Consider the following 24,986-nt stretch of genomic DNA (forward strand, 5'->3'; position numbering starts at 1 on the left):
GATAGTTCTGTTCTATAAAGTTTCCATGAATGCTGATTTAGGGAATACTGAATCAGTACTCTGAGGGGAAATACAGGGTTTAGTTCCTGTGAATCTCTGGTCATGAAATTTCTCTGAAGCAATCAATGTATAACCTTCCTGAATGTGTGTTTCTGTTTAGAGACACCCTATTTAGTGTGCAGTGTGTTGTTGATCTGTTAACAGTGAACTCACCGTCAACAGCATCCTAACTCATGCCTGAATGAAGCTTATCTAGCATGCATATTTTCTCCAAAAGACTCATCCAGCCTTCTCTACACTGAGGAATACCAGGGCCCTGTGCCTGAGGGCCAATACGAACAGCAAAACCCACCAATACATTTATAAAACTTCCAAGATTTACAGTACGAGAGCTAAACCAATAGGGCAGAGGGTTTTCTTGTTGGACATCAGGGGGAACATGTCCATAGGATAACTTAAATTCTTTGCTGCTCATATAGTTTGCAAAAACTCTACCATATATCATAAAAGTAGCTTCCATAAAAGTACAAAAAATAGGCAAAACATTTTATTGGGTAAGATGTAGAAATATGTATACTCTTCCTAAACTCCTCCCCGCAGGGGTGAATCACATGGGTGGAAGTTGAAAATCAGTCAATGCCAAATAATGGACAGACTAACTATTCAGGGTGTCTGGTGCCGGGAGTGGTGTCCCTGTCATGGAGGCCCTAAGAAGGGGCGATGACCGTGCACACTTCACACGTGAAGGATGCTGACTCGCTACTCAGCACCCTTTCCCCTCCTCCTTTTCTTCCCTTTTTATGACTATGATATTATTATTTAGCTTTTCCACACTTGTCCTTTCTGCAGTTTAGTTACTTAGGGTTAACTATGGTCCGCAAATGTTAAATGGAAAATTCCAGAAATAAATAATTCATAGCTTTTAACTAACTTTGAGTATGTTGCTATAGTTATTGAATCTTATGGTTAGTTACTTTGTTAATCTCTTAGTGTGTTTAATTTATAAATTTAGCTTCATCACAGGTATGTATGTTTAGGAAAAAACAAAGTGTCCATAGAGCTTCAGGCATCCACTGGGGAACTTTTTTTTTTAACCAATTAAGAAGTTACTGGTTCTTCATTCTTCTTTCTTTGAAATAGAAAGGGGGACTACAGTGATGTAAATACTGCAGTGGCTACAGTGCTGTGTGCGTCCTTGTTGAAAACCAGCCTCCTGTAGTGCTTCTGTTAAGTCATCTCTTTCACCTGTGTTCCCCTCCCCCAGGTGCTGGATTGAATGATGGACAGTGGCATTCCATCTCCTTCTCTGCTAAAAGGAATCACCTGAGTGTGGTGGTGGATGGCCACGTGACCGCTGCTTCTCCTTTGCTTGGGCCTGAGCAGATTTATTCAGGGGGCACCTATTATTTTGGAGGTAAGAAAAGGAGTGAGGCCTTCTGGGCAGTTGGGCTGTATTTGCATTTCTGACTTTTGTGTCTTGCTGAAGCCTTCATGCTTTTAACCAACATTCACACTGAGAAATAATTTCTCACTTTCTTTAGAATGAGTGGATCAAGATGACAAATTATAATCTGAAGTACGTTGCTACAAAGTGGACTTACTGCTGTTTACAGTTTCTGTGATGAGATTTATTTGAAGTAGGCCACCTTCTTCGGTTCTTACCTTCATAGCTTGTTATATTTTCCTAATGTTAAATGGCCCTTATATGTTTTCTTCTGGCTTTATGGGTTGATTTTATTGCAGTGTTTTCCTGATCATGTACCTCTTAGCGCCTCTAAGCATTCTTATTGCTTTCCCACTGCCCAATGCAGAAGGGCAATATGATGCCAATGGACAAATGATTTCACTTAATTAGCCATAGCAACCTCTTCTCCTTGCTAAGTAATAGTGCACTGACACATTTGTTGAAATTGGGACCTTGGCCCTCAACACCAGGCCATCTTCCGTAGAGGACAAGAACACATAAAGTGTTTACCTGCCCCATGGATGTTTGAATTAAAAGCTTGGAAAAAGAAACTGGAGAAATGTAAATGGATTTTTATTACTGGGAAATTAGAAAAATGTTCTTTGCCATCAGAAATACAGTTTTAAAACTGTTAGTGGCTAAAACTTTGGTCTAATTATGTCAAAGGGTGTTTCTTATATTATCATTGTTTTGGTATTTTTACCTTTCATTGAAATAGTTGCTTCTGTTTGACTCATTTTTTTTAATTTGGGGGAAGTAGCTGAAGTTTCATTATTCACCACTGAAATACAAATTATTTTGTAAGAATTGACAATGAGTACATAACCCATGAATCAAGTCATCAGAACTTAAAAACAAATAAAAGAACAAACATTTAAAAACCTGTACACAATCCACAAAGGCAGCATTGGACCACAATCTTAAAAGATGCAATTGTCTCCTTTACTAAGATTTGCTCATTTCTGAACCAGGTTATTTCAGAATGTATGATTGATTTAATGGCAATCCATAGGAACATATTCTTTTAATCGATAGTGAGATATATAGAACAGCTTAAATAAGAGCTTTCATTTCAAAGGAAAAGATTTACAAGTATTAAAAAAGATAAGAAGAAAGACATACTGTTAAATGATACAAAATAAAAAATAGAAGATGGGATAAAATGTTTATAAATCATGAAAATAGAATCATCATTCTTAAAGAAGTGTATATCCCTCATGTTCAGATTTAGCACTATTTAGCCTATTTTGTTTACAAGTTTTTTTCTCTAGTGGCGGCTTTTATTCATACTGTAATATTTTATAGTGAAATATATCACATGTGCTTTGTAATTTTTCTTTTTACTATGATTCATGTTATACAGGGTAATATTTAAAAAATATTTTGGATAGTTTTATCAAAAAGTTGCAAAGACCTACAGAGGATTCCTGTATATCCCACATTCAGTTTCTTCAATCAAGTATGCATTTTAAGGAATTCTAGTAACATTTTGAAGTATGCATCTTCACATGCATACCTCTGCTTAAGAAAGAGTAGATCATTAATAATGTCTGTCCCTCTAGGAGCTTATCTTTTGATCTCCCCAAGAAAGTACTCTTCTGAATTTGGAATTTGTTTCCAAATTCATGTTCATTATAATTTTACATCTATTAAGATGTTCTTAAAAGATATACTGTGGAAACTTCCACTATAAAATCCCAACTCCAACCCTTTTTAATACATGCCCTGAAAAATCCAGGCTACCCTAGAATTTCCAGGGCTTGTGCTTCAGAGCCTGGTTAAGAAGGTCCATTCTCCTGAAAGTCCATTTAATGTTTTGGGGGCCAGAAACCCTGAATTCTGGGACATTCAGAGGAGAGGGTTCCAAGTGGACACATCACCTTTCCCTGGGAGGCCTCCAGGACCATAAGCAAAGTCATGCCTTTAAGAAGGTAGGGCAGCATTCCCTAAATTGCAGGACCAGCACAGAGGTCCTGATTGTGTGGGTGGTACAGGCCATGAGGTGACCAACTCTTCCACATTTTTGCTGAAAGTCCTGAGTCCTTCCCTGAAGTCCTGGGCAAACTGTCAGTCAGTTGCTATAGAAAACCTTTTGCTTTTTGTGGACAAGCGTCCCTTTCATTGCCAGGGTCTGTTTTATCTAAGGGTGCAAAGTGGTTTTTAGGTAGGTGGTTCTTCAGCCAGTTGATCTTCAAGGAAAAAAAAAATCCATGCTGGGAGACACTTCCCATCAATTCATCAATCCTTCTTCTCCCTGAATTCAGCGGCAAATTTCCAGCTGTCTTATCAGAATGCAGTCAGTCTAACCTGGCTGTGGTGCCTGCTGCAAAGGGTCAGCCTGTTGCAGCAGATTGGGCTCGATCTCTGTTCTCTGCCAGTCTCAAGAGTGACTGTCACATTGGGAAAGAGGACCGACTGCCCCTGAGTCAGCAGCACTCTAGGTGTGCCACACAAAACTTTCACCATTCCTCCACGACTCCGTACTTTTTGACTTTTTTCCCCTCCAATGAGTGCTCTTCAGAAAGTCAGACTGCATTGCGGTGCACTGTGCTCAACTTTTATTATTTATAAATTACTAATTTTAAATCTGGGTTCTCCAGATGGAGGACGGATGGGTGCTAATTTCTGTGAATTCCCCTATGGAATCTTTGTGCTGTGCATAACATACCACACAACTCAAGCTGGGGATGCTGAAACTGTGAATTCTCACATTCCTCCTCCCTTATATAAGGAAAGCATTATCCGTTCAATGACCAGGTGACACTGCCATGAAGTCGAATTCGACATCTCACTTCTGGTACAGTGGTATCCGGCGATAATTCATCTGTCATCCTCAGAGGTGTTTAACATGCTGACTGCCTCTGGTAATGGATCCATCCATTAATTCAGCATTAAGTGTTCTCCAGAAATCTTCCTATTTTAGAACTTCCATCTCAAATGGGCTCAGTGCAGAACATTACATTAACTCATGCCTGCCTCTTGGAGACTACTGAGACTAACTGGTTGAGCCCTTCTTTGTTCTAAGAATTGCTTGCTTATTGAACATGGTAACTGGGAAAATGAAGTGCCCCATGGTCTGACCTTGTGCTGCTTCATGGTTTCAAGACCTTTCCTTGTGAATCTGAGTTTGCTTAGTTTTGTTTCCTATGGGCATGTGGCACAATTTATTTTATTCTGAAATTGTTTGAGAGGTGTCAGGAAACACCACCTGGGGAAAAGGAGATTAGCAGAGCTGTTTATATTTCTGACATAGGATAGTTGCCACCAAATATTATAGAACCATTATCCTTTCAGTTTTTTATCCTGACATTTTTAATTGGTTAATAATTCATCTAGAAAGCATACCAAGACTATGGTAACCCCATCCTATAGTATAAAGGATTTTTAAATACTAGAAATGTGTTTATTACCATGTAGAATAAATTAATATCTCAACAGCTTTGAATACATGTTTCTTTCTTTTTTTTTAAATTTTTTATTGTTGGCTGTTCAAAACATTACATAGTTCTTGACATATCATATTTCACACTTTGATTCAAGGACATATTAAATTTGAAACTTCAAAGTCTCCATTGGGTTAAAATAGAATATTTCAATATGCCTGCTAATAGCATTAAATAATAATACTGGCCTTTTAAAATATATTTTGTTGGAAAAACAAAGCATTAAGAGAAATATCCTCAGTCAAACATTTCATTTTAATGGTAGAGAACTATCACAGATTATATAGGAATTAAGGAGTTACTGGTTCTTCATTCCTCTTTCTTTGAAATTGTAATAGTGGTTGACAGCCATAATAGCAAAGAAAGATTCATAAAATATATATATAAGCATAATATTATTTATTTCACTTCATCATATTATTTATTTCATCATAAAATTATTTATTTCACTTGGATAAACATTTAGAACATCATTAAACTCAGACAATAATCATTAATTTAAATTTCTTTATTATTTCCGTAATTAGAACAAACTTAAATCTTAGAAAAAATCAGTATAACGGGAACAGTTTCTTATGAGGCCAAGAATAAATAAAATCAAACAGTATTTTTGATATTGAACCATTTGCATTTATTTAAATGCATGTTAATGTGGCTCTTACACACATAGGAAACTAAAGTAGTTAATTAAATAAGTAGTTGGTACTTTTATTCCAGGTACAGATAGTTAACTTTAAATAGAGAAACATTTCATCATTATCGACTTATCTCTTTTTATCTACAGTACACATATTCATCCTTTATGCTCTTAGTTTTGCAGTCTAAAAGACTAAGTTTCCATGTCAAAGTTATACATAATTTAATACTGCTGGCTGGCTTGCTTAGGATTCTGGAGCTAACATGTATATTTCTACAATTTGGATTGAGCTAGTATACTTGTTCATAGTTATGATAGTGCAGTGTCTTCCTGTGAATCCTCTGGACATCAAGAAAAAATTCTCTGTATAAATCACAAGTTATAATTCATATCAAACTAACAATGACTGCAGTGAGTTTGCTTGCCTCCTTGGACGCAGAACATAAACATATGTCTTTTATTTTATTTTTTTTTTAACTTACTATTCTATGATCCTGACTCTGGATTCATTACAGTGTGTCTTTGTTGGTTATACTCTGATTTGGTTTCATCAGGTTGTCCTGACAAAAGCTTTGGATCCAAATGTACAAGCCCCGTTGGTGGATTTCAAGGATGCATGAGACTTATTTCCATCAGCAATGAGATGGTAGATCTGATTTCAGTTCAGCAGGGATCCCTTGGGAACTTCAGTGACCTTCAGATAGACTCATGTGGTATCTCAGATAGGTAAGAATGGTCTCACTCCTTTACTGTGGCCTGTTTAAACTTATGGTAGCAGATTAAAATGTATGTGTGAAATGAACGTTTATTCTCTTCCTTTCATCTCTTCCACAGGAATTGGATTGTATTTACATTAGAAATCAGAAAAATAGAACTTTTGCTTTGTATGTCATATTTCAAATAATAAAATTTAGATATAAGACATGAGACCATGTTATTTCTATGTACATGTTACCAATTTACAAAAGATAATGTGGAGGCTGCTATCATTTTAGATGGATATAATCATATCAAAACTATGTCATTAAATTCAATGGTTTAGGGCATCTGGAAAGTAACATGGATCATCAGGTGCCAATAAATCAGAGACCTGTGTGGTGAATTGTCAAGCTGGCTTTTGCTACCCTGACAGTTGTGTATTTCGGAAGCGGGGAAACTCACTGGTGCCCGTGCTAATTTCCACCTTTAACAACCTGTTACCATCTTCTCTACAGGAACATGAGAGGAACCCCTCCTCTAGAAAGCTCAGGACCGTGGTGCTTATCACAGTGCAAGGATGGCCCTGGAGGTTCACAGAAGCACCAGGGGGGACACGGCAAGGCAGGAGTTAATTATAGAAGACAAGCAACTTTTATAGGAATATTTAGCAGCTAAGAATGGTTAAAACCTGTGGTAGGCGTGGGCAACTGTGGCATATGTGATCTTACTAGCCATGCTTTATAATCACAGCTGTTAATTTCAGTTATTGAGTTAATTGGAATATCACACCCAGTACAGATTTGTAAAAGTTTGTAGACTTAACATAAATGAGTATTTAAATCATTCCTCGTAAAACCCTTAAAACCTATTTCTTTTTTTTAATATTTATTTTTTAGTTGTAGTTGGACACAATACCTTTATTTTATTTATTTATTTTTATGTGGTGCTGAAGATTGAACCCAGGGCCCCTCACATGCTAGGTGGGTGCTCTACTGCTGAGCCACAACCCAGCCCCATTATAACCTATTTCTAATTGTATTTGTTTTGGGTAAATATAAAAATAGATGACAGAGAAGTGGGCTAAGATGACATGGCTAAGAAAAGGCAGAGTCCAGCCCCAGAGCCAGCAGAGTGTGCCTGAAATGTTTGCCATGCAGCCTGTAGAGGCCATGTTAGCACTTATGGGGGTGCATATTTCATCCAAGCATAATAAACGTATCATTGAATGTTTTAATCCATTATAATAAAAAGCAAGCAGTAACATTACTAGCATATTAAAAATCTGACAGGAACTTAATGCAGTCCTTTCTTTTTTAATATGACTGACTTTAAGCAGGTTCAGACCTGCATATAAAGGAATGCATACAAACAGGCATGCGCACACGTGTGTGCACATTCCCTGCACACGGATACACTAATATCAGCTTGCACGCAGTCTTTCTTACACATGCACACACTTATGTGCTCACTCACCTATCCAAAAGCTCCTCACACACTCACAGGTCATCATTACATGCATTTGTACAACTACTTGTGCATGCTCACACACGCACACATTCACATACACCTATGCGGTCCCACACTCACACACTGACAAGGTCATTAACACACTTATGCGTCTTTCACACATGGTCATTCAGATGCACTCTGTCATCTAGCAGCCCTCCCCTTGGTCTGTGGATCTCAGGAAGATCATGGTAAGTCTAGGGATTCTGGGTGATAGAGTGGTGGGGACAAAAATGCCCGGCAGCTGTTGCTCTGCTTCCCATTTCTGGGACAGACACCCAGATGGGGCTGGGACAGGGTTGACAAGTATTGGGGCATAAATGCTCGCTAAGTCGTTCACATGTGTTAAGTGTATCTTTGGGTATCAGCTTTCTAAGATAGCACCAGGTTGGGAAGGTTACCATCTCACCTGCCAGCACAGCCTGTGCCTCTCCGAGCCAAGAGAGGAGGAGGGTGTGGAGTGTGTCTGGGTCTCAGATGACACCCAGGCTGCAGAGACCTGAAGGTTTCTGGGTGTCAGTGTCCACTGCTGTGACTTCACAGCCCAGCACCCTCCTCCTGGCCTCCTCCCTTCCCAGCCTCAGCCCCTCGACCACCACCAGGTTACCCTTCCAGTTCACCCCCACTGCCCAGTCCTTGGGCTCTGGTCTTGAGCCTCCATTGTACTCTCTCCCTCCAGGCTGGAGTCTCTACCTATAGCCTCTACTTTCCCTCTCATCTCCACAGAGCCCCATAAGACTGGCTTCTGGGCTGGGGATGTGGCTCTAGCGGTAGTGCGCTTGCCTGGTTTGATCCTCAGCACCACATACAAACAAAGATGTTGTGTCCGCTGAAAACTAAAAAATAAATATTAAAATTATCTCTCTCTCTCTCTCTCCTCTCTCTTAAAAAAAAAAAAAAAAGACTGGCTTCTTCCCTCTGCCTCAGGTCACATGTTCTTCTAAGTGGGTTTAAAGATTAGGGTATCATTTTCTCTCCTGTAGTACTGCAGGCGTGGCTATTTTGGGAGGTTGCCTGGAGAGTAGGTGGGCAGGGGCAGTAGGGTTGTTAGTTCTTGTCAAATATAGTTTTGAAGAAGATTATTAGAAAGGAATTCTGTTGCTAGTCATTATTCTAATGTCTATAGATAACTGTTACTATTTAACGTCCTTAAATGGGATAACGTTGTATAGATTTGACTTTGATATCATTAGTCCCAGCCAAACTTTACATCAAATGAAAGTTCTTTGAAATTTAACTCGTAATGGACAGGGAATCCATTTAAATCAAAATCTTTGCTGTCACTTCAAGTTTGGGTATGTCGATGTATGCACTCCTTGAATTCACAAGCAATGAAAGTAATGATGGAAATGTCCAGGAGAAAGATTTAGAAGTCTGAGAAAATGGGTTGATGGATTGTCTGACTTTGTATTTGAGTGCCTACCGAGAAGAAAAGTGTAAAACACAATTGTTTAGAACATTCACTGCGAATTGCCCTAGGTTACCGGCATGCAAACATTACCATATAATGAATTTAAATAAAATTCGCAATTTAGTCTTTCACATTGCATTGAAAAGTCTGGTCTGTCTAGCAAGAATCAAGAAAAGTGGATTCAGTCAGTTTTTTGTAAGCAGATCACGTTGAAGTAGCATATATATTACGATAATTAAAGATACCTTCTTTTGGATTTGAGGCAAAGCCACTTATATCTGTCCCTTTTTCAAACAAGATTTGTGGTCCATTAAAGTATGATCTGCTCTGTCCTTTTCTGATTTGATTACCAAGTAGGATTGTTACTGTTTTAATATTTTAAAGTCTCCTTCTTTTTCATTGATTTTAAATACTTAAAAATTAAATAAATTATGATACAGTCTTTGAATGTATTCCTGAAAATCTATAAAATGTTAAAATATATATAAAATTAATGGGCATGGGAATATATCCATTATTTATTTTTGGATTTTCAACAAACAGATTGTAAAATAGCATGACTTTACTCATGATTATATATATATATTTCTATATATTTTATATATGTTTATATTTGTAGAGGTAGTTTCTATATGGTAAAAGTGATTTTTCTCCTTATTGTTTCCTTTCTGTACATTGAACTTCTATTTTTTATCATCAGGAAACATCAATAACATGATGTTCAGTTAAAATTGCAAAAATCTTATAAGCAAAATATGAAACTCCCATCCTTAGTTTTTATAAAGGAAATGGCAAAAATCCCATATAAATATATTCTTGGCAGGTTTTATAGTTTATTTATTTTTAAATTTAAAGTGTATGAGAACATTAAAAGTCTGGGTCTCAAAGTATCATTTCTTCTCAATTCGAAAAGCCATCAATTATCTATCTGATCTGGGCTGTTTGAAGGGACACCAAAAGTCCCCAAATTTCTTTGTTCATAGTGTTTTACTTCTCTCAGTAATTTTTTACAATTTGTTTTAAAAAGTTTTTTGTTCTAATTAGTTTTACATGACAGCAGAATGCATTTCAATACATTGTACCCAGATGGAGCACAACTTTTCATTTGTCTGGTTGTACACGATGTAGCACCGCACCACATGAGCAGTCATACATGTACCTAGGGTAATGATGTTCATCTCCTTCCACCATCTTTCCTATTCCCATGTCCCCTTGACCCTCCCTCCCCTTTGCCTAGTCAAATTTCCTCTGTTCTCCCCATGCCCACCCCCCACTATGGATCAGCATCCACTTATCAGAGAGAACATTCAGCCTTTGGTGTTTTGGAATTGGCTCACTTAGCATGATACTCTCCAACTCTATCCATTTGCCTGTAAATGCCATAATTTTATTCTCTTTTAAAGCTTAGTAATATTCCATTGTGTATCTATACCACAGTTTCTTTATCCATTCATCTGTTGAAGGGCATCTAGGTTGGTTCCACAGTTTGGCTATTGTGAATTGAGCTGCTATGAACATTGATGTGGCTGTAATTTTTTTTTATAATGCCTCTAAGTCAAAAGACATCCCTGATACTTTATTTTAAAAGTGTCATAGGTCCAAACAACTCGATGGAGTTAGGCTGGCCTATTTGCTAAGTGGTGCTAATGGAAGTTGGTCTCCTGTAGAGACTGGGAAATAAGGGCTCTAGCCTTCTTGATGTTTGCACTTCAAAGGGATGAATCCCAGGTCCTCGAGTAAGACAGTCAGTCTTGGGTTTTAAAACTTGCAAGAGAACAGAAGTTTTCTATCTAAAAGGGTGAAGGGCCAGGCAAGGTGGCACACACTTGTAATCCTAGTTGTTGGGGAGGCTGAGGCAGGAGGATCACAAGTTCAAAGCCAGCCCCAGCAACTTAGGATCTAAGCAACTTAGTGAGACCTTGTCTCAAAATAAAAAAAGTACAAAGTGCTGGGATGTGGCTCAGTGCTTAAGTGCCCTTGGGTTCAATCCCCACTACCAAAAAATAAGAAGGGAAAGGGGTAATCTACAATGGAAAGTTTTCCAAAATACATGCTGTAAGGAAATGGCAGTCAGTCAGGGATGTACCATCAATAAGAAACCTATCTAACAGGCAAAACTGGGGCACAGGGTGGAATATTAAAGCCAACCTAGGGCTATTTGAGCTAATGACAGTGGTTCCCCCAACTCTTTCCTCCCTGATGTCCCCTATGTCTGTAATTTTTCTGTTTTCCTAACCTAATGCTTTGATTTAAAAGTGTTTTAGCTCCACATGACTTAATAAATATTTTTGTCCTAACAGCATAGTAAGACGTTGAAAAAAATGATACAAATCTAGAGAACTAATGGACAATAGGAGGGCTATAGGTAACAAAATCGTGCCATATTAGGGGTTCATGCTAAATGTGTAGATTTTAGCTACTTTTGCCACAAAAACAAAATGAATCAAACAACTGGGTAGCTCAGTGAGATGAGGCACAAACTAATTTGCTTCACTATAATGACTTTTTTAGTATCTTTATGTCTAATGTCATATTGTTTACTTTAAATATATAGAATAAAATTAATTTTAAAAGAAAAAGTGATCCACGTGATTTACAAAAAATGATTTCATTCATCATAAAACATACTTATTTAGTAATTGGATTGTGGACCTGCACCATCTTTCAAAAGCTTGGAATCAGATCAAATGCTGCTATCTCCATTTTTTTTGTTGTTCCATGTAGATTTCACATGGTACTTGCTTTTTAAAATCAATTATTAAAATCCAGCTTCTCAAAGACAGGTTGTGATGAAAAGGAATGCATTATGGAGCTGAGCGACTTCACGCTAGTAAGTCACACTGTGCTTGACAGACGTTGAGCATGCCAGTTACTTCTCTTGAAATTTTAAAATAACCTGGGAGCCCCCGTGAGTTCCATTCAGGGCCTCTGCACTGCTTGGAAGCCGTGTGTCTCTACTGCACATCGTTGGCTCCTCCTGGATCCCAGGTCAAGTGCACAGATGGTCTCCCTCCCACTTCCTTCTTTCCTCGCCTCTTCTTTATTCCTTCTTCCTTATAAATGTTCAATGTAGTAATTCAGTGTGACAAAATACTGTGTCACATAAGCTTTTGATATCCCTGAATATACATCGAACTCATATTGTGTCACTTAGGGAAAATAAAGGGCGCTGATGTAGTGAGACAAAGTAGAAGATTAAGCAGTCACAGTACCTGGAAATGGGCGGGAACTGGCTGAATTTAATGACCCAAGGTTTTAGTTCTGTGATTCAATTACCTTCACACCAGACTGAATCACCATCGGTCACGTCAACCTTACTCTTCCTGTGGGGTTCGACACCTCTCTTTCTCATGACCACGAGTATAAATGATCAAGACTTTATGATATCAAAAATGACAAACGGTGGTTGTTTCTTCACCTTCTCCTAGGTGTTTGCCCAACTACTGCGAGCACGGGGGAGCCTGTTCTCAGTCCTGGAGCGTCTTCCATTGTAACTGTACCAACACGGGTTACACGGGAGCCACCTGCCATACCTGTAAGCCGAGTTCACCTTCCCGATGTTGCCCCTGTGGTGACGTCCCTCTCCGTCTCCCTTTCATTGCTGTTTGTACGTGGGTCTTTGTGTGTGCAAGGTGGTTGTGGAAGAGACAGTCCTGGTTTTGAGCACCCAGGGGTTTCTCGTTTATTTTAAATCTGCACCCCACTTCCTTAAGTAGTCAAGGTAGTTGGTAGAAATATCTAAAACAGAAATGAGAAGGGGAAGATGGCGGCAAATGAAAACACGTACAGCAAACAAGAGATCCGAGGACAGAAAGCAAACTAAAATGCAGAGAGGGTGATCGCCTGGCTCTGCTACTTGATTCAGGCCAGTGTTCGACTCTACACTTAAGACACAGTACGAGTGGACACATGATCCGTTACCAGATTCTTACTGTTCATACTAATAAACAAGAAGATTCTCAGAAAACAGTAATGGATGGACTAGGGCACTGTGGCTTCTGGCACAGGGATGCAGATCTCAAGTAGAAACCATCTGTCTTAGTGCATTGGGACATTTATAAGACAGTATCACAGTTTTGGTAGCTAGAAATCCAAGACCAAAGGGCCTCAGATTTGGTGTATGTGAGAGCTTGCTTCTTGACATCCTTTCCCTATATCCTCACATTTAGGAAGGATGAGGGATCTGCCTCATGAAGCCTCCACCCTGGTGACCCCGGGTCACCTTCCAAAGTCTTTACCACCAAATACCTACAATGGGGGATTATGTTTCAGCATATGTTTCTGGGGGAAGGGGGCCCCAAACTCCCAGTCTACAACACTAGGTAATACTTAAATATTTGTGCCTCCCTGTTTAATGAGGGTGATGAAGACAAATGGAGTAATTATTATATGAATCACAGCAGTTACTATAATTGAATACTTTCTAAATGCGAAGTATTGATCTTGTATTATATAAACCTTAGCTCATTTAATTCTGATTATCACCCTGATAGGTAGGAACTAGTATAACTCCTATAATAGAGATATTAATAAATTTGCCCAAAGCAGAGTGAGGATGGAGGTACCTGAACTCATGTTGTAGAGCTGGGATCACGAGCAATACCCTTTCCTTGTGTTATAAACTCCATTTTTCTGACGCAATGCTTGCACATCTTGTAAGACCTGGGTGATTTTGTTGTCTGTTTTTTTCAGTACATACAATAGGGTGACAAAAATGCTCATTCCCCCTGCCCCTTTTTTTTTTGTATTATTATTGAGTTTATGAGCAACTTAACTCCTAGTACTACCTTCTATAGTCTTGGCTCAAGGCAGGTGTTAGGTGCAGAGTTAGACCTCACCAAGTTGGATCTACAACTACAACTCTGCACAATACTTTATATTCCTGCCGGGGTACAGTTTGGAATCCTGGGCTCCCAGCTCTGGGCACTCTACAGAGGATCCTAAGGAGCCTTGATTCGGGGTTGGAAGGGTGTGCTCAGCAGGACCTCCTGCGCCCCCCCCCCCGCCCCCCGCCATGCAGCATTTCATTAAGGAGTCTCAGTCTTTTACATTTTATAAAGAGTGTTTCCTGGTGATAACAGCTTCAACTCACTTGTCACCAGAGGCAGGTTACTTGAGTCATGTCACCCATCTGGTGAAGGGACAGTGCATTTTAAGGGACAGTGCATTTTTTAGATCTTTCACCAACCCCATTATAGTAACTAACTCAATCCTGAAAGCTATTAAGTATATTTAAATTGACCATTCACTTTTAATTTCTATCAATGACTGAATATAATATAAACACAAATAGCTCAGAGGAATAAAATTAAATGATAAATAAAAAGGTATTTTCATCCAGGGCCCACAATTTGATTCAATAAATAATTTATTAGGCTTTTGAGCAGATTGCCCAAATGGAACTGAATTTTTTGTTGTTGTTGTTGTTAATAACCATCCTGAGAGATAGGGGCAGATTGACAGACGTGGTTATAGTGGTGAGGCAGAGATGGAGACTTTTAAAAGGTATTATTAGGAAACAATACATTAAGCAGCCATGCTATAAAAAGTCAAGCAATACATATAAAGCAAAAGTCCTTTAATTACCCTCATCCAATCATGTGTCTTTTCCAATGTGTGTCTCCATCCCAGAGTCATGCGTAAATCCTGCCAATTTCAATCTTGCAACATAAATGTTTTCTTCCAAAGCACTGATGAACAGATTTATCTGCATATAGAAATGTTTAACCAGCTGGGAGCAGTAGCACATGCCTCTAATAACAGCAACTCCACTCAAGAGGCTGAGGCAGGAGGATCACAAAGTTCAAAGCCAGCCTTGGCAATTTAGTGAGGCCCTAAGCAAATTAGCAAGATCCTGTCTCAAAATAAAAACTAAAAAGGGCTGGGAACTTGGCTCAGAGAGCACCCTTGGTTCAATCCCTGGTATCAAATAATAACAATAATAATTGAAATACTTGACCATTTTTACGCACTCACTGCAGTGCACAAAATGCATGTATAACTAACAATCCATGCTTATATTTCCATCTACAGTAAGAACAAAAAGTCTCAGACTATATAGAAACAAGGAAGTACATTTCTATGATTATTTAAAAATTTTTAACATAAAACAAATCAGCTACAATGTTTCATGTTGCCTAAGCACTAATTAATATAATATTCAAAAGCTTAAAATAGATTCAGGAAAGGATGTCCAAGGGATTTTTTTTTTAAATTTCAAGTTTCATAGTATAAAACGCTTAACAGAAGTTTTTGGTACACTTGGTCAAATATTCAGTAAGAGGTATGTATCATATAGGAGCTAATATCAAAACTTGTACACAGAAAATATGTACTTGTAAAATAAAAAAAAATATGAATCAAACCACATTGAGACCACTTGGGGGCATATTTACATAAATATTTCTTCTGCCTTGAATTTTAATTATCTTGAATTCTCACTACAGAGCATTAGAGAAGTTTTCTTTAGTCGGTCAGTTTTAGAATTATTGATGAGGAACTTGGTGAATCATATCTATTCTGTGAAAAATTGTTTTTACCTATAGTGAATTTTATGTGAGGATGGAATAGTTTCAACATTATTTAAAATGTTTCTGCTGCATAACTATTGGGTAGCAGTAGATTATTAGGCAGTCCCTCTATTGTGCTTCAGAAGTGCAGGATGTCAAGATGACATTGGAATTATGAATTCCAAAATGGGTGGCAGGTGATGTCACATTAAAGTTCTTAACACTCTAACACCTGCTTCCTCTTTCCTTGTTCTTTCTAATATAAAAATCAGCTAAATTTTCATTTCCATGAAATACTCCCATTTTTGGCTTTTTTTCCTTCCTTACCACTTTCATTCATATTCATTTAAAAATAATTAAAAAATGAACTGGGTTTTAAAGTGTAAATTTTACCTTTTCTCTTGGCATGTTGTGCATGTTACATTTCAAAAATTTAAACAATTTCAATAATAATTGGAGAATTCTGTGCCCAAATTGAAGTTTCAGATATTCATTTCATACTATTTTATTTATGATGAGACTTTTTTTTTTCCCTACAGCTATCTACGAGCAGTCATGTGAAGCCTATAAACATAAAGGAAACACCTCAGGGTTTTACTACATAGATTCTGATGGAAGTGGTCCACTGGGACCATCTCTTCTCTACTGCAATATGACCGGTGAGTTAATCAACTTTCCTGCAATAGTTAAATCTGCATTAATGCCTTAAATACACAAAATTAAAATAAGTAGAGACTTGATCTAATTTGCAACTTGATTAAAATATGTTATTAGTAAAATAACTGAGCATAAATATTTAAAAATCAGTTGAATAGCAATGACTTAAAATATTTTTGTTTTCTATGCATGTGGTCTTTTTTTTAGAACATCTAATATAAATGGTTCCAACTATCTCCTCAAATTAAAAAAAATGGTAGACTTTAGCAGAGAAAATTGAAAAAAATTTAATTTTTAAATGTATGTAAACATTACATTTGTTTATATTCTAGAATTCTTAAATCAATTTACCCAGAAATTATGTTTGGTTAAATTCAATATCCATTCATGATAAAAAATTTAATAAATAACCCATAGAAGAAAAATTCTTTAATTTGACAAAAAATGCCCACAAAGAACTTATGGAATTTGTAACAGTTTATGGTGAAGTATTTAAAACCCTTCCCTCTATCACCAACAGTAACACCACTCTCCTCAATATATGTATTAGAGGTCTTAGCCAGTGCAATAAAGCAAGAGAAAGAAATAAAACATTTGAGTATTGAAAAGGAAGGCCTATGATTCTCATTATTCAGAAATGACTAGGTTATCTATGAAGCATATTCCAAACAACATACAATAAAGGATTGCAATTCAGGAATATCACTGGATACAAAATTGATATCAAATTAATTTTATTTCTGTCTACCAGCAAATGACCCTTTAGAAAATCATATTTTCAATAGCATCAAAAGTCTCAAAAACATAGTCAAAAATGTAATGAAAAATGTGCAGGGCTTCTATACAGATAAGTACCAAACGCTCTTTAAATCAATTAAAATCCTAAATAAATGGAGAAGTGTAAAATTTTCATTCATTAGAAGACTCAACATTGTACCACATCACTGATATTGATTTAGTACAAACCTAAATTGGAATTCCAGGAGGGTTCTTGTTTGTAGGTTGGTATGATTATTTTGATAATAATGGGCAAGCACCTTCTAAAATTTATAAGCACATACGAAAAGACAAGAAGAACCAGGAGAGTCTTGAAGAACAGATTTGAAGGACAACTCTATCAGATACAGACGTTATGTTGACAGGCTAAGTAAAACAGTGTGTAGATGGCATCAAGATAAATATACTAATGAAACTAGATGCAGAGTCTGTAAACAGATCTACTTGTATGTGGATAATTGATTTTTAGCTAAGGCCATACTGATGTACAGTGAAGGAAAGATGGTCTTTTTTTTTTACCAGTGGGATTGAGTGGAAATTATATATAAATATTTAAAAAAGGGAATATTGATCCTTTCCTTGTTAGGCACACAAAAAAACAAATTCTAGATGAACTGTGTAGTCCAGTACAATAGCCTCTGGCAACAAGTGCCTATGTAGATTCAAATTTAATTAAAACTAGTTGTAAGATTTCAATACATACACTAAAAAAATTTAAATTTGATTATTTACATTAAATTTTAAATAAGATTAAATTGGAGTTCCTGTGTCCTTGGCCACATTTTAGCTGCTCAGTAGGCTTCTGAGGCTGGTGTTGATCCTCATGGTGCAGAACATCTCCATTACTGTATCAGACAGTGCTGTGCTGTGAATTCTGAGTTTGATGGATGGAGCAAAGCAGAAGTAACAGAGTACGGTTGAGTTGAGGCAGGCGGTGTTTCAGAGGGTTTGCGTCTCAACGTCAGGGACTGGGTGTCTGGAGAAAGAACAGTCCAGGTAGAAGCAACAGTAAGGGCTAAGTCCCCAAACAGGTAGTGTTGGCCGATGTGCTCAGAAAACAGCAAGGAACCCAGGGTAACTGAAGGATGGCAGGTAAGCAGGGTGTGGGAAGAGATGGGGCGAGTCAGGTAGGGGCAGTGATGGGAAGAGCCATGGGCTTCCTACAGCCAGGTGTGAGGTCTTTGGTTGGAGCTCTGAAGATGTTGGGGAGTTCCAAGCAATGGTGGCCTGCAATCTGGCTTCCTTTAATAGGACCACACTTGCTCCTGCAGTGGGAAATGCCCATCCAGGAGTAGGGTAGAGAGGAGTTAGGATTCCGCATGTGAAGAACAGGAGTTAGGAGACCTGTCAGGAAGCTATTTCAGACAATGCAAGAATTCAGGCTTGCACTATTGATAGTGTGACTTCTTGCTCTGAGTAGTATTAACGTAGTTGGAGAAGGTTAGAGTAGCTCATTGAATACCTTTGAGATGTGAGAAAACAAAAGGAGACAAAAAAGACACCATGGTTTGTGGTTGGGGCAACCAGTGTCTGAGTTGCCCTTATTTGAGATGTGATCAGAAAAGGTTTGAAAGGAAACACTGAAGCTCAGTTCACATATTAGAACTTGAGATTCCATTGAGATACTGAAGAGGCAGCTGAGCCTGGGACATTGGTTCCTGGATTCTAATATGTGATTCTAAAATCTGCAGGTGGTGGTAAAACCTGGTCTACTGATTTTGGTGGGGTGAGGGGGCATTATTATATAACATATTTCAGAGGTTTTTCATATAGCACAACTAAGTAACTCCCTTAACTCTCACGCTGTTAAGGGAACTGCCCTGTAGACCAAAGCAACCCACAACAGTTGATGATTCCCATGTGCTGGTGTCCAGTTGAAGCTCCCCAGTCTGCACCACACAGATTCACAGTCAGCACCCCAAGCTCTGACTTAGACCCTAAAATGGGGCAATGGAACCAGTGCCCCAAATAATGATTCTTATGTGTGTGCAGTTTAGTGTTGCCATTTTAGACTTATGGTTCTCAAACTTTTGTAAGCATAGTTATGTGAGAAGACTACAAAGAGAAAAGGAAAGCTTTGCCAATGTAAGGTATTAATTAAAACGTCCAAATTTTTTAAAAAAATTTCCTGTATGTGTAAGTTGGATTATGAGTGCGAGTTAAAAATATACCACTGTGAACCTGTGACTTCCCTGTTCCTGTAACTATATCTTGACATTCGTATACACAGGTAGTATAAGGTTTTGATTCTGAAAATTAGTATCTCTAAGTTGATAAATGTCTCTATTCTTCAAAGCTTTAAGAAGTGCACACACATGCACGCGCACGCACATGCATGCACACAGTTGATACTTATTATTGCATTAGTATGTTCCACAAAGTTTCCATGGACCCTGAATTAGTAAATATTCAACCATCACTCCTAAAGGGAAATCCAGTAAGATCAGGTTCTTGTGAGCCACTAGTGACAACATTCTCATCAATCAATCGATACTTGACCTTGTTTGTTTGTGTATTTCAGGTTAAAGAGACTTTATCTAATATGCATATATATGTGATTCATTGACATTGAACTCACAGCCGACAACACTGTGGCTCACAGTTGAATAGCACTTACCTGACATGCTTTCTTTACAAGGCACATCACAGCCTCTGTGCTTAGGGGCACAGACCCATAGCAGCTTTAGGGAACTGTTTCAAACAGCAAAATCATTAATCCAAAGCACAAAAATTTGAAAAAATGTGGTGCAAAATAGAATATAAATAGGACATTTGTTGACCAGATAAGAGTGAGAGCTGAAACTGTGACAACATTGGTTTGTTTAGCGTCAGTTGGGAACCTGTGATTGGTGCTCTAAGTTTCACTGCGTTGTACCTGTCGGCAAATAACTGCAAAAGTGTTAGAGTTACAAATAACTTGAGCAAGAAGGCAAATTCACAGATAATGAGAATCTACATTAATGCTTATTGACTTCTATCATGTATCTTTTGTCTATTATGGATAATAATTTAGTCATATGTACACTACTGAATTACTAAATTATATCTGCAAGGTGTTGAGAACAGAGACACAGATAATCAGGGACAGCTACTGGTCTCTAGAAGCTCTGAAATATTAAAACTGTCAAATAGATATGACAACCCCCAAACATGAAACCCCCAGAGAGGAGGATATGTCAAAACTCTCCTCATTTATCTGGTTTTGCAAATGAGCAAGACCCAGGACGGGTCAGTGCAGCCAGTTGAAGACATGAGAAGGTCAAGAACTAAAGCCTTGGTCCCTTTTCTCACAGAGCTTTTTCTTCTAGAAAGCACCACCTTCTATCCTGTGCCATTGCTTGTATCCAAATCTGGTATAACAATTGTGAAACCGAGACAAAATGCTGAATTGGTAACTTGAAAATGTGTAACTTATAAAAAAAGAAATCTAGTTAGTTTAGGATTAGTGTCACACAAATGATTCCGCATGGATTAAAATAACTCTGCAAGCATTACAAACTAAACAATAAAAACAAACAAACAAAAAATCTCCGTTTTGAATGGGCAATTTCCTAAACCAAGTTAAAGACTGAAATTTCCTCGTAAATAGAGTATTCTAAGTATGATTTGGAAATAATTAGTCAGGATGAGATGAATCTCAGTGGTTGTCCCTATTGAGATGTAGGGGACTGTTTTCTTCTACACTAAACTCATTGCTTTTTCTATAATGAAATATTTTTATGTTCAAGAAGTTTCTCATTATTAAACATTGCATTGTAAGGAGCATTGTTTCAGTGGGGAGAAATTGATGAGAGCCGGAGTGGCAGCTTTCAAACTTCTGTGTAGATGGAAATTCTATGCATCACACTCACCACTTCCTACAGCACCATTACCACAAGATTCCTGGGTTTAGTTTCCCTGACTCAGTAACTTTCTGGGCTGAGGCCTGAGTCTCTGCATTATTAACAAACACCCCATGTAATTTTAGCATGAGACACATATGCTGTGTTGTATAAAAATAGCGTCATTATTTTTACTTTGGACATTTTGTTATTAGAGGCTTCTTACTGTCTAAGGAGGTTAATAACAAAATGACATTATTCAGTCCCAGCCTTGTGTATATCAAGGTTTGCTCCAGAACGCTAGGGGTTCTCACTCCTGTTTCCTTCAACAAAGCATTTTCCACCTGCTCTTCTGACCTTTATCACATCTATCACCCTCAGCTATTAAGCACCAAGCACCACAGCTTTGCAACTGTGTTGCTTAAATAGCATGTTTTTTTTTTGGTTGTTGTTGTTATCACACTAAAAAATAGTGGTCCGCCTAAGGTAAATCAAGTTCTTAATTACTCAGTAGCTTTATTTACAATGCATATTATTAGAAATCTCTTTAGGGAGAGACAACTGGTAAACCCAAATTACCATCCAGTTTTTTAAACTTCATAGATTTTTCTGCCTCTTTCAGCAATCTCTTCTCATGCATTTCCCTGTGTATCTTTGCCCTCCAACTCTTGTTGCATTTTGTAAAGGATCATTTTTGAGAAAGTGAAATCATGACTCTCATGCAGATGTAAAAGCAAATGTTAAAAAAAACACATTTTAAAGATTTTGTTTAATACATTATTAATGAAAAATTGGTAAGTTGTTAAAACCAGTTCAAGGGAGAATTCAAAGAACAGAAGCATCGACACGTCAGGAATATTGAAAGAAACGTGCTCCTGAGAACAGAGGAAACCCTGGTTTCCTGGGTAGGAGGGAAGGACGTCAGTAGACCTCCATCAGGTGCAAGTGGCAGGCTCTTGGCAAGAATCACTAATGATGTGTTGAAGGAGACTGATACCCGTCCTGGAGATCAGGAACAGGTCCTTGGTCCCAGGTGTTGAAGATTAAACACCCAAGAAACTCGCCAAGGCAAGTGTAGAAAGCCAGTTTTACTTAAAGAAAAGTGGCAGAAGCAGCAGACTTCTCCAAAGAGAAGGGGGCCCAGAGCTGGCTGTCTGTGGGAGTGGGTGTGTCTTGGTCTTTTAAAAACCAACCCCAGGACCCCACCCCAACCCCACACATATCCTGTCTTTTTCATGTCCATGCCTAAGGGTAGGAGCATGGAGGGTAATCATTAGCAACTTCTTGGGCTGGAAAGTGGGATCCCCAGGTTAGCTGTTAGCAACCCATTGCCTTGTCTTTAATATCCAGCCTTCATCCTCTGGACCCCCATTATTCATCTACACAGACTGCCCCCTGCCTCAGTTTGTTGAGATTGCTTTTTGCCAAAGAAATCATGCAGGGAGTCAATACGGTGGGCTCATTCTACAGAATTATTCTCTTAACCTCCTGTTCCCACCATCCTCATCTCTCTGTCCCCTTACAAGACAATGCTTTTCTGTCTAAGCAAAAGCCAAACAAAATAAGGAAGTGAACACAAATTTTAAAAGATTCCCAACAACTCAGGTTAAAGGCTGATGAACTATAAATATGTCTTAGAAGTTAAAGAGAGCAAATTTCTCTAGAGAGGTTTCAAGGTGTGTCTCCTGCAGAGGCGATTGCCCACTTTCCAAGAGTAATAAAACCTGAGAATTTGTCCCTCTGTCTTCAGAGATTTGTCCTGCTTAAGCTCCACTGGGCTTCTTCTACTGGTTTGGTGCCAGGATGCAGAGGGGGCAGCTGGAATGTATTGCTTTACCCTGGGAGAAAATGGCCTGTGGGGAATCCATGCTGCTAAGATTCACTGTTAGTGAATATTCTCTGATCCAAAGTCCCCTGTGTGTGATAGGATAGGCAGGTAGGTAGATAGAGAGATAGATAGATACAGTTGGATATAATCTGTAATGGAATCATTTATTAATTTGCAAGTAGAGTATCATCTTAGACCCTTGACAGTTTCAAACTTAACATGATTTTGTAATCCTATCAGTTATCTATAATTTATAGAGTTATAAAACAGCTCCAAGGCAGTGAAAATTTCACAGTTCCCATAGATCAGAATCCATAACCAGGGAGATTGTGCTCTCTCGACACTGAGTTGTTTTAGATTATTCCCTTGTTTATGCCCTCATTTCTCCAATATATGTCTTCTGCATGTTGTGCCAAGGTCCTGTGCTACATACAGGGGACACCATGGTGAGCAGCTCAGAAACTATTGTCAATCTCACATGGGAGAGACAATCAAAATACCACTAAAAAGCACATGACAGGTCGTGATGACCTCTGTGACTTTTTCAGTTATTATTTCCAAACGGGAGTTTGTAGAAAACTCAGCTAACACAGCCTTGTCTGGAGGAACAGGGAAGAGGCTCTAGGTAGGTATTTTCTGACTTTCCCCTGTTAATCTAGCACAGGGGATTTGGAGCCTGACTGTGGGGCACTCATCTCCATGGCTCAAAATCAACTATGCTGATTTCATGGCATCAGAAAAGTTCTGGAAATCTAGATGGTATATGTCATCTGTTTAATTTTACACTTTGTAGTATTTTTAATTAGGTAATAAAATTGCATACAGAAACTTTCATAATGTTGAAATATTTTAGGATTTCCAAAGAAAACATATTTGATCCTGCCCTTTCTCCGTTGCCAGGCACCATGGCTATGAATCTCTTAAACACTGTAAAAAAACCCGCTAGAATCTCATGTTAATTGTGATCCAGTAGATACTAAACTGGATACAAGTCCCTCTCAGTGTGATCCCAAAGGCACAGAGACAAAAGCTTCAAGCAGGTTTGTTGTCTTGCTCTTTTGGCAGCAGCTCAGCCAGAGTTAAGCTTCCCAATGCACACCACAGATTGACCACAAGGAAAGGTGCATAATTCTGTTGAACAATACAGGCAGAGCCCAGTAGAGGCCAGACTGACAGATTTGCCTTGGCTAATAATAACTTTCAACTTCCAACAGCCATGGTTGAGTTGGCTAAAATTAGAGAATTTCCAATATACTCTATTGTCTAGTTTTGCCAATTGATTTACCAGATTTGGAAGTGGAGGCTTAGCTTTCACTTGACTTCCCAAAGGGCACAGATTCATGCCAGGTCAACAGTCACATCTCCTGATGGCCTCTGCATTGTACTGCTGGCTGCCCATAATCAGTTTTATTAGCTTATAGATCATGTTCTCTTTGAGAAAAGCACCCCACTGATAAAGCTGTAGGGTGAGCTGAGATGCAAGGGGGGAATGGAAGTCTCAGCTATTGTTTTGTGGATCCACACATGGAAGGCAATAAGGCTGCCAGATTCCTTCCCGTCTCATTTAACCAACCTCTCTATGTTGATGACTATGAGAGAGGTGGGAGTGAGATTTTTCAAAGTCTACCACCTTATCTTGTTTGCACTGTTGATTCCTGTGAATGAATTACCTAAAAAAAAAAAAAGAGGGGGGAGATTACCATTACCGTTTTCCTCCAGTTTTGAATTTTCCTGTGACACAGAGGAGTTAAATGACTTCACAGCACATCTGCAAGAGCTGTGTCAGTTTCCAGTGTGTTCTTACTACTTAGTAAATCAGAAGCCTTTTGACGAATCCGTTCTTGTGCCTACAAAAATCACAGTGAATGCAGAATGAAAAGAGAAAGTTGAAGGATAGGTACAACACGCCCATCTTCTGTTACAGACATTGTGGGATTTATATTAATTTAAGTAATTTTGGTAATCAGTATGATGGAAATGTTTGCCGACATTCAGGTAGCAATTGTGAGCACTCTCCTAGATACTTTTTTTGGTGTGTATTAGTTGAGATATTGATAGTATATCAAATGGTTTCAGTTCAAAATAGTAACTCCCTATTGCATTGCCAAACTATCATATGATACTAAAATGAACAATGGAAAATTTGATTTAAGAAGAAAAAGATGTATATACTCAGAATTAAATCATGACTAAAAAGAGAAATATAAAAACTTACTTTGTTTTTCTTCGCTGG

At 38.2% G+C, this 24,986-nt stretch overlaps 1 protein-coding gene across 1 annotated transcript in view; it reads left to right on the plus strand.

Annotated features, from left to right (window-relative positions):
* Nucleotides 1–24,986, plus strand: part of Cntnap4 (contactin associated protein family member 4) — a 248,507-nt gene that overhangs the window by 161,637 nt on the left and 61,884 nt on the right. Inside the window, exons 9-12 of the mRNA XM_046434879.2 lie at nucleotides 1,265–1,414; nucleotides 6,100–6,271; nucleotides 12,590–12,696; nucleotides 16,210–16,329. Of these exons, the coding sequence (XP_046290835.1) occupies nucleotides 1,265–1,414; nucleotides 6,100–6,271; nucleotides 12,590–12,696; nucleotides 16,210–16,329 (549 nt within the window). The remainder of the gene's footprint in view (nucleotides 1–1,264; nucleotides 1,415–6,099; nucleotides 6,272–12,589; nucleotides 12,697–16,209; nucleotides 16,330–24,986) is intronic.

The sequence above is a fragment of the Marmota monax genome, unplaced genomic scaffold (genome assembly GCF_021218885.2).
Source record: "Marmota monax isolate L192 unplaced genomic scaffold, Marmota_monax_Labrador192_F-V1.1 WCK01_AAM20220418_F8-fsc00024, whole genome shotgun sequence".
In the NCBI taxonomy this organism is placed as follows: Eukaryota; Metazoa; Chordata; class Mammalia; order Rodentia; family Sciuridae; genus Marmota; species Marmota monax.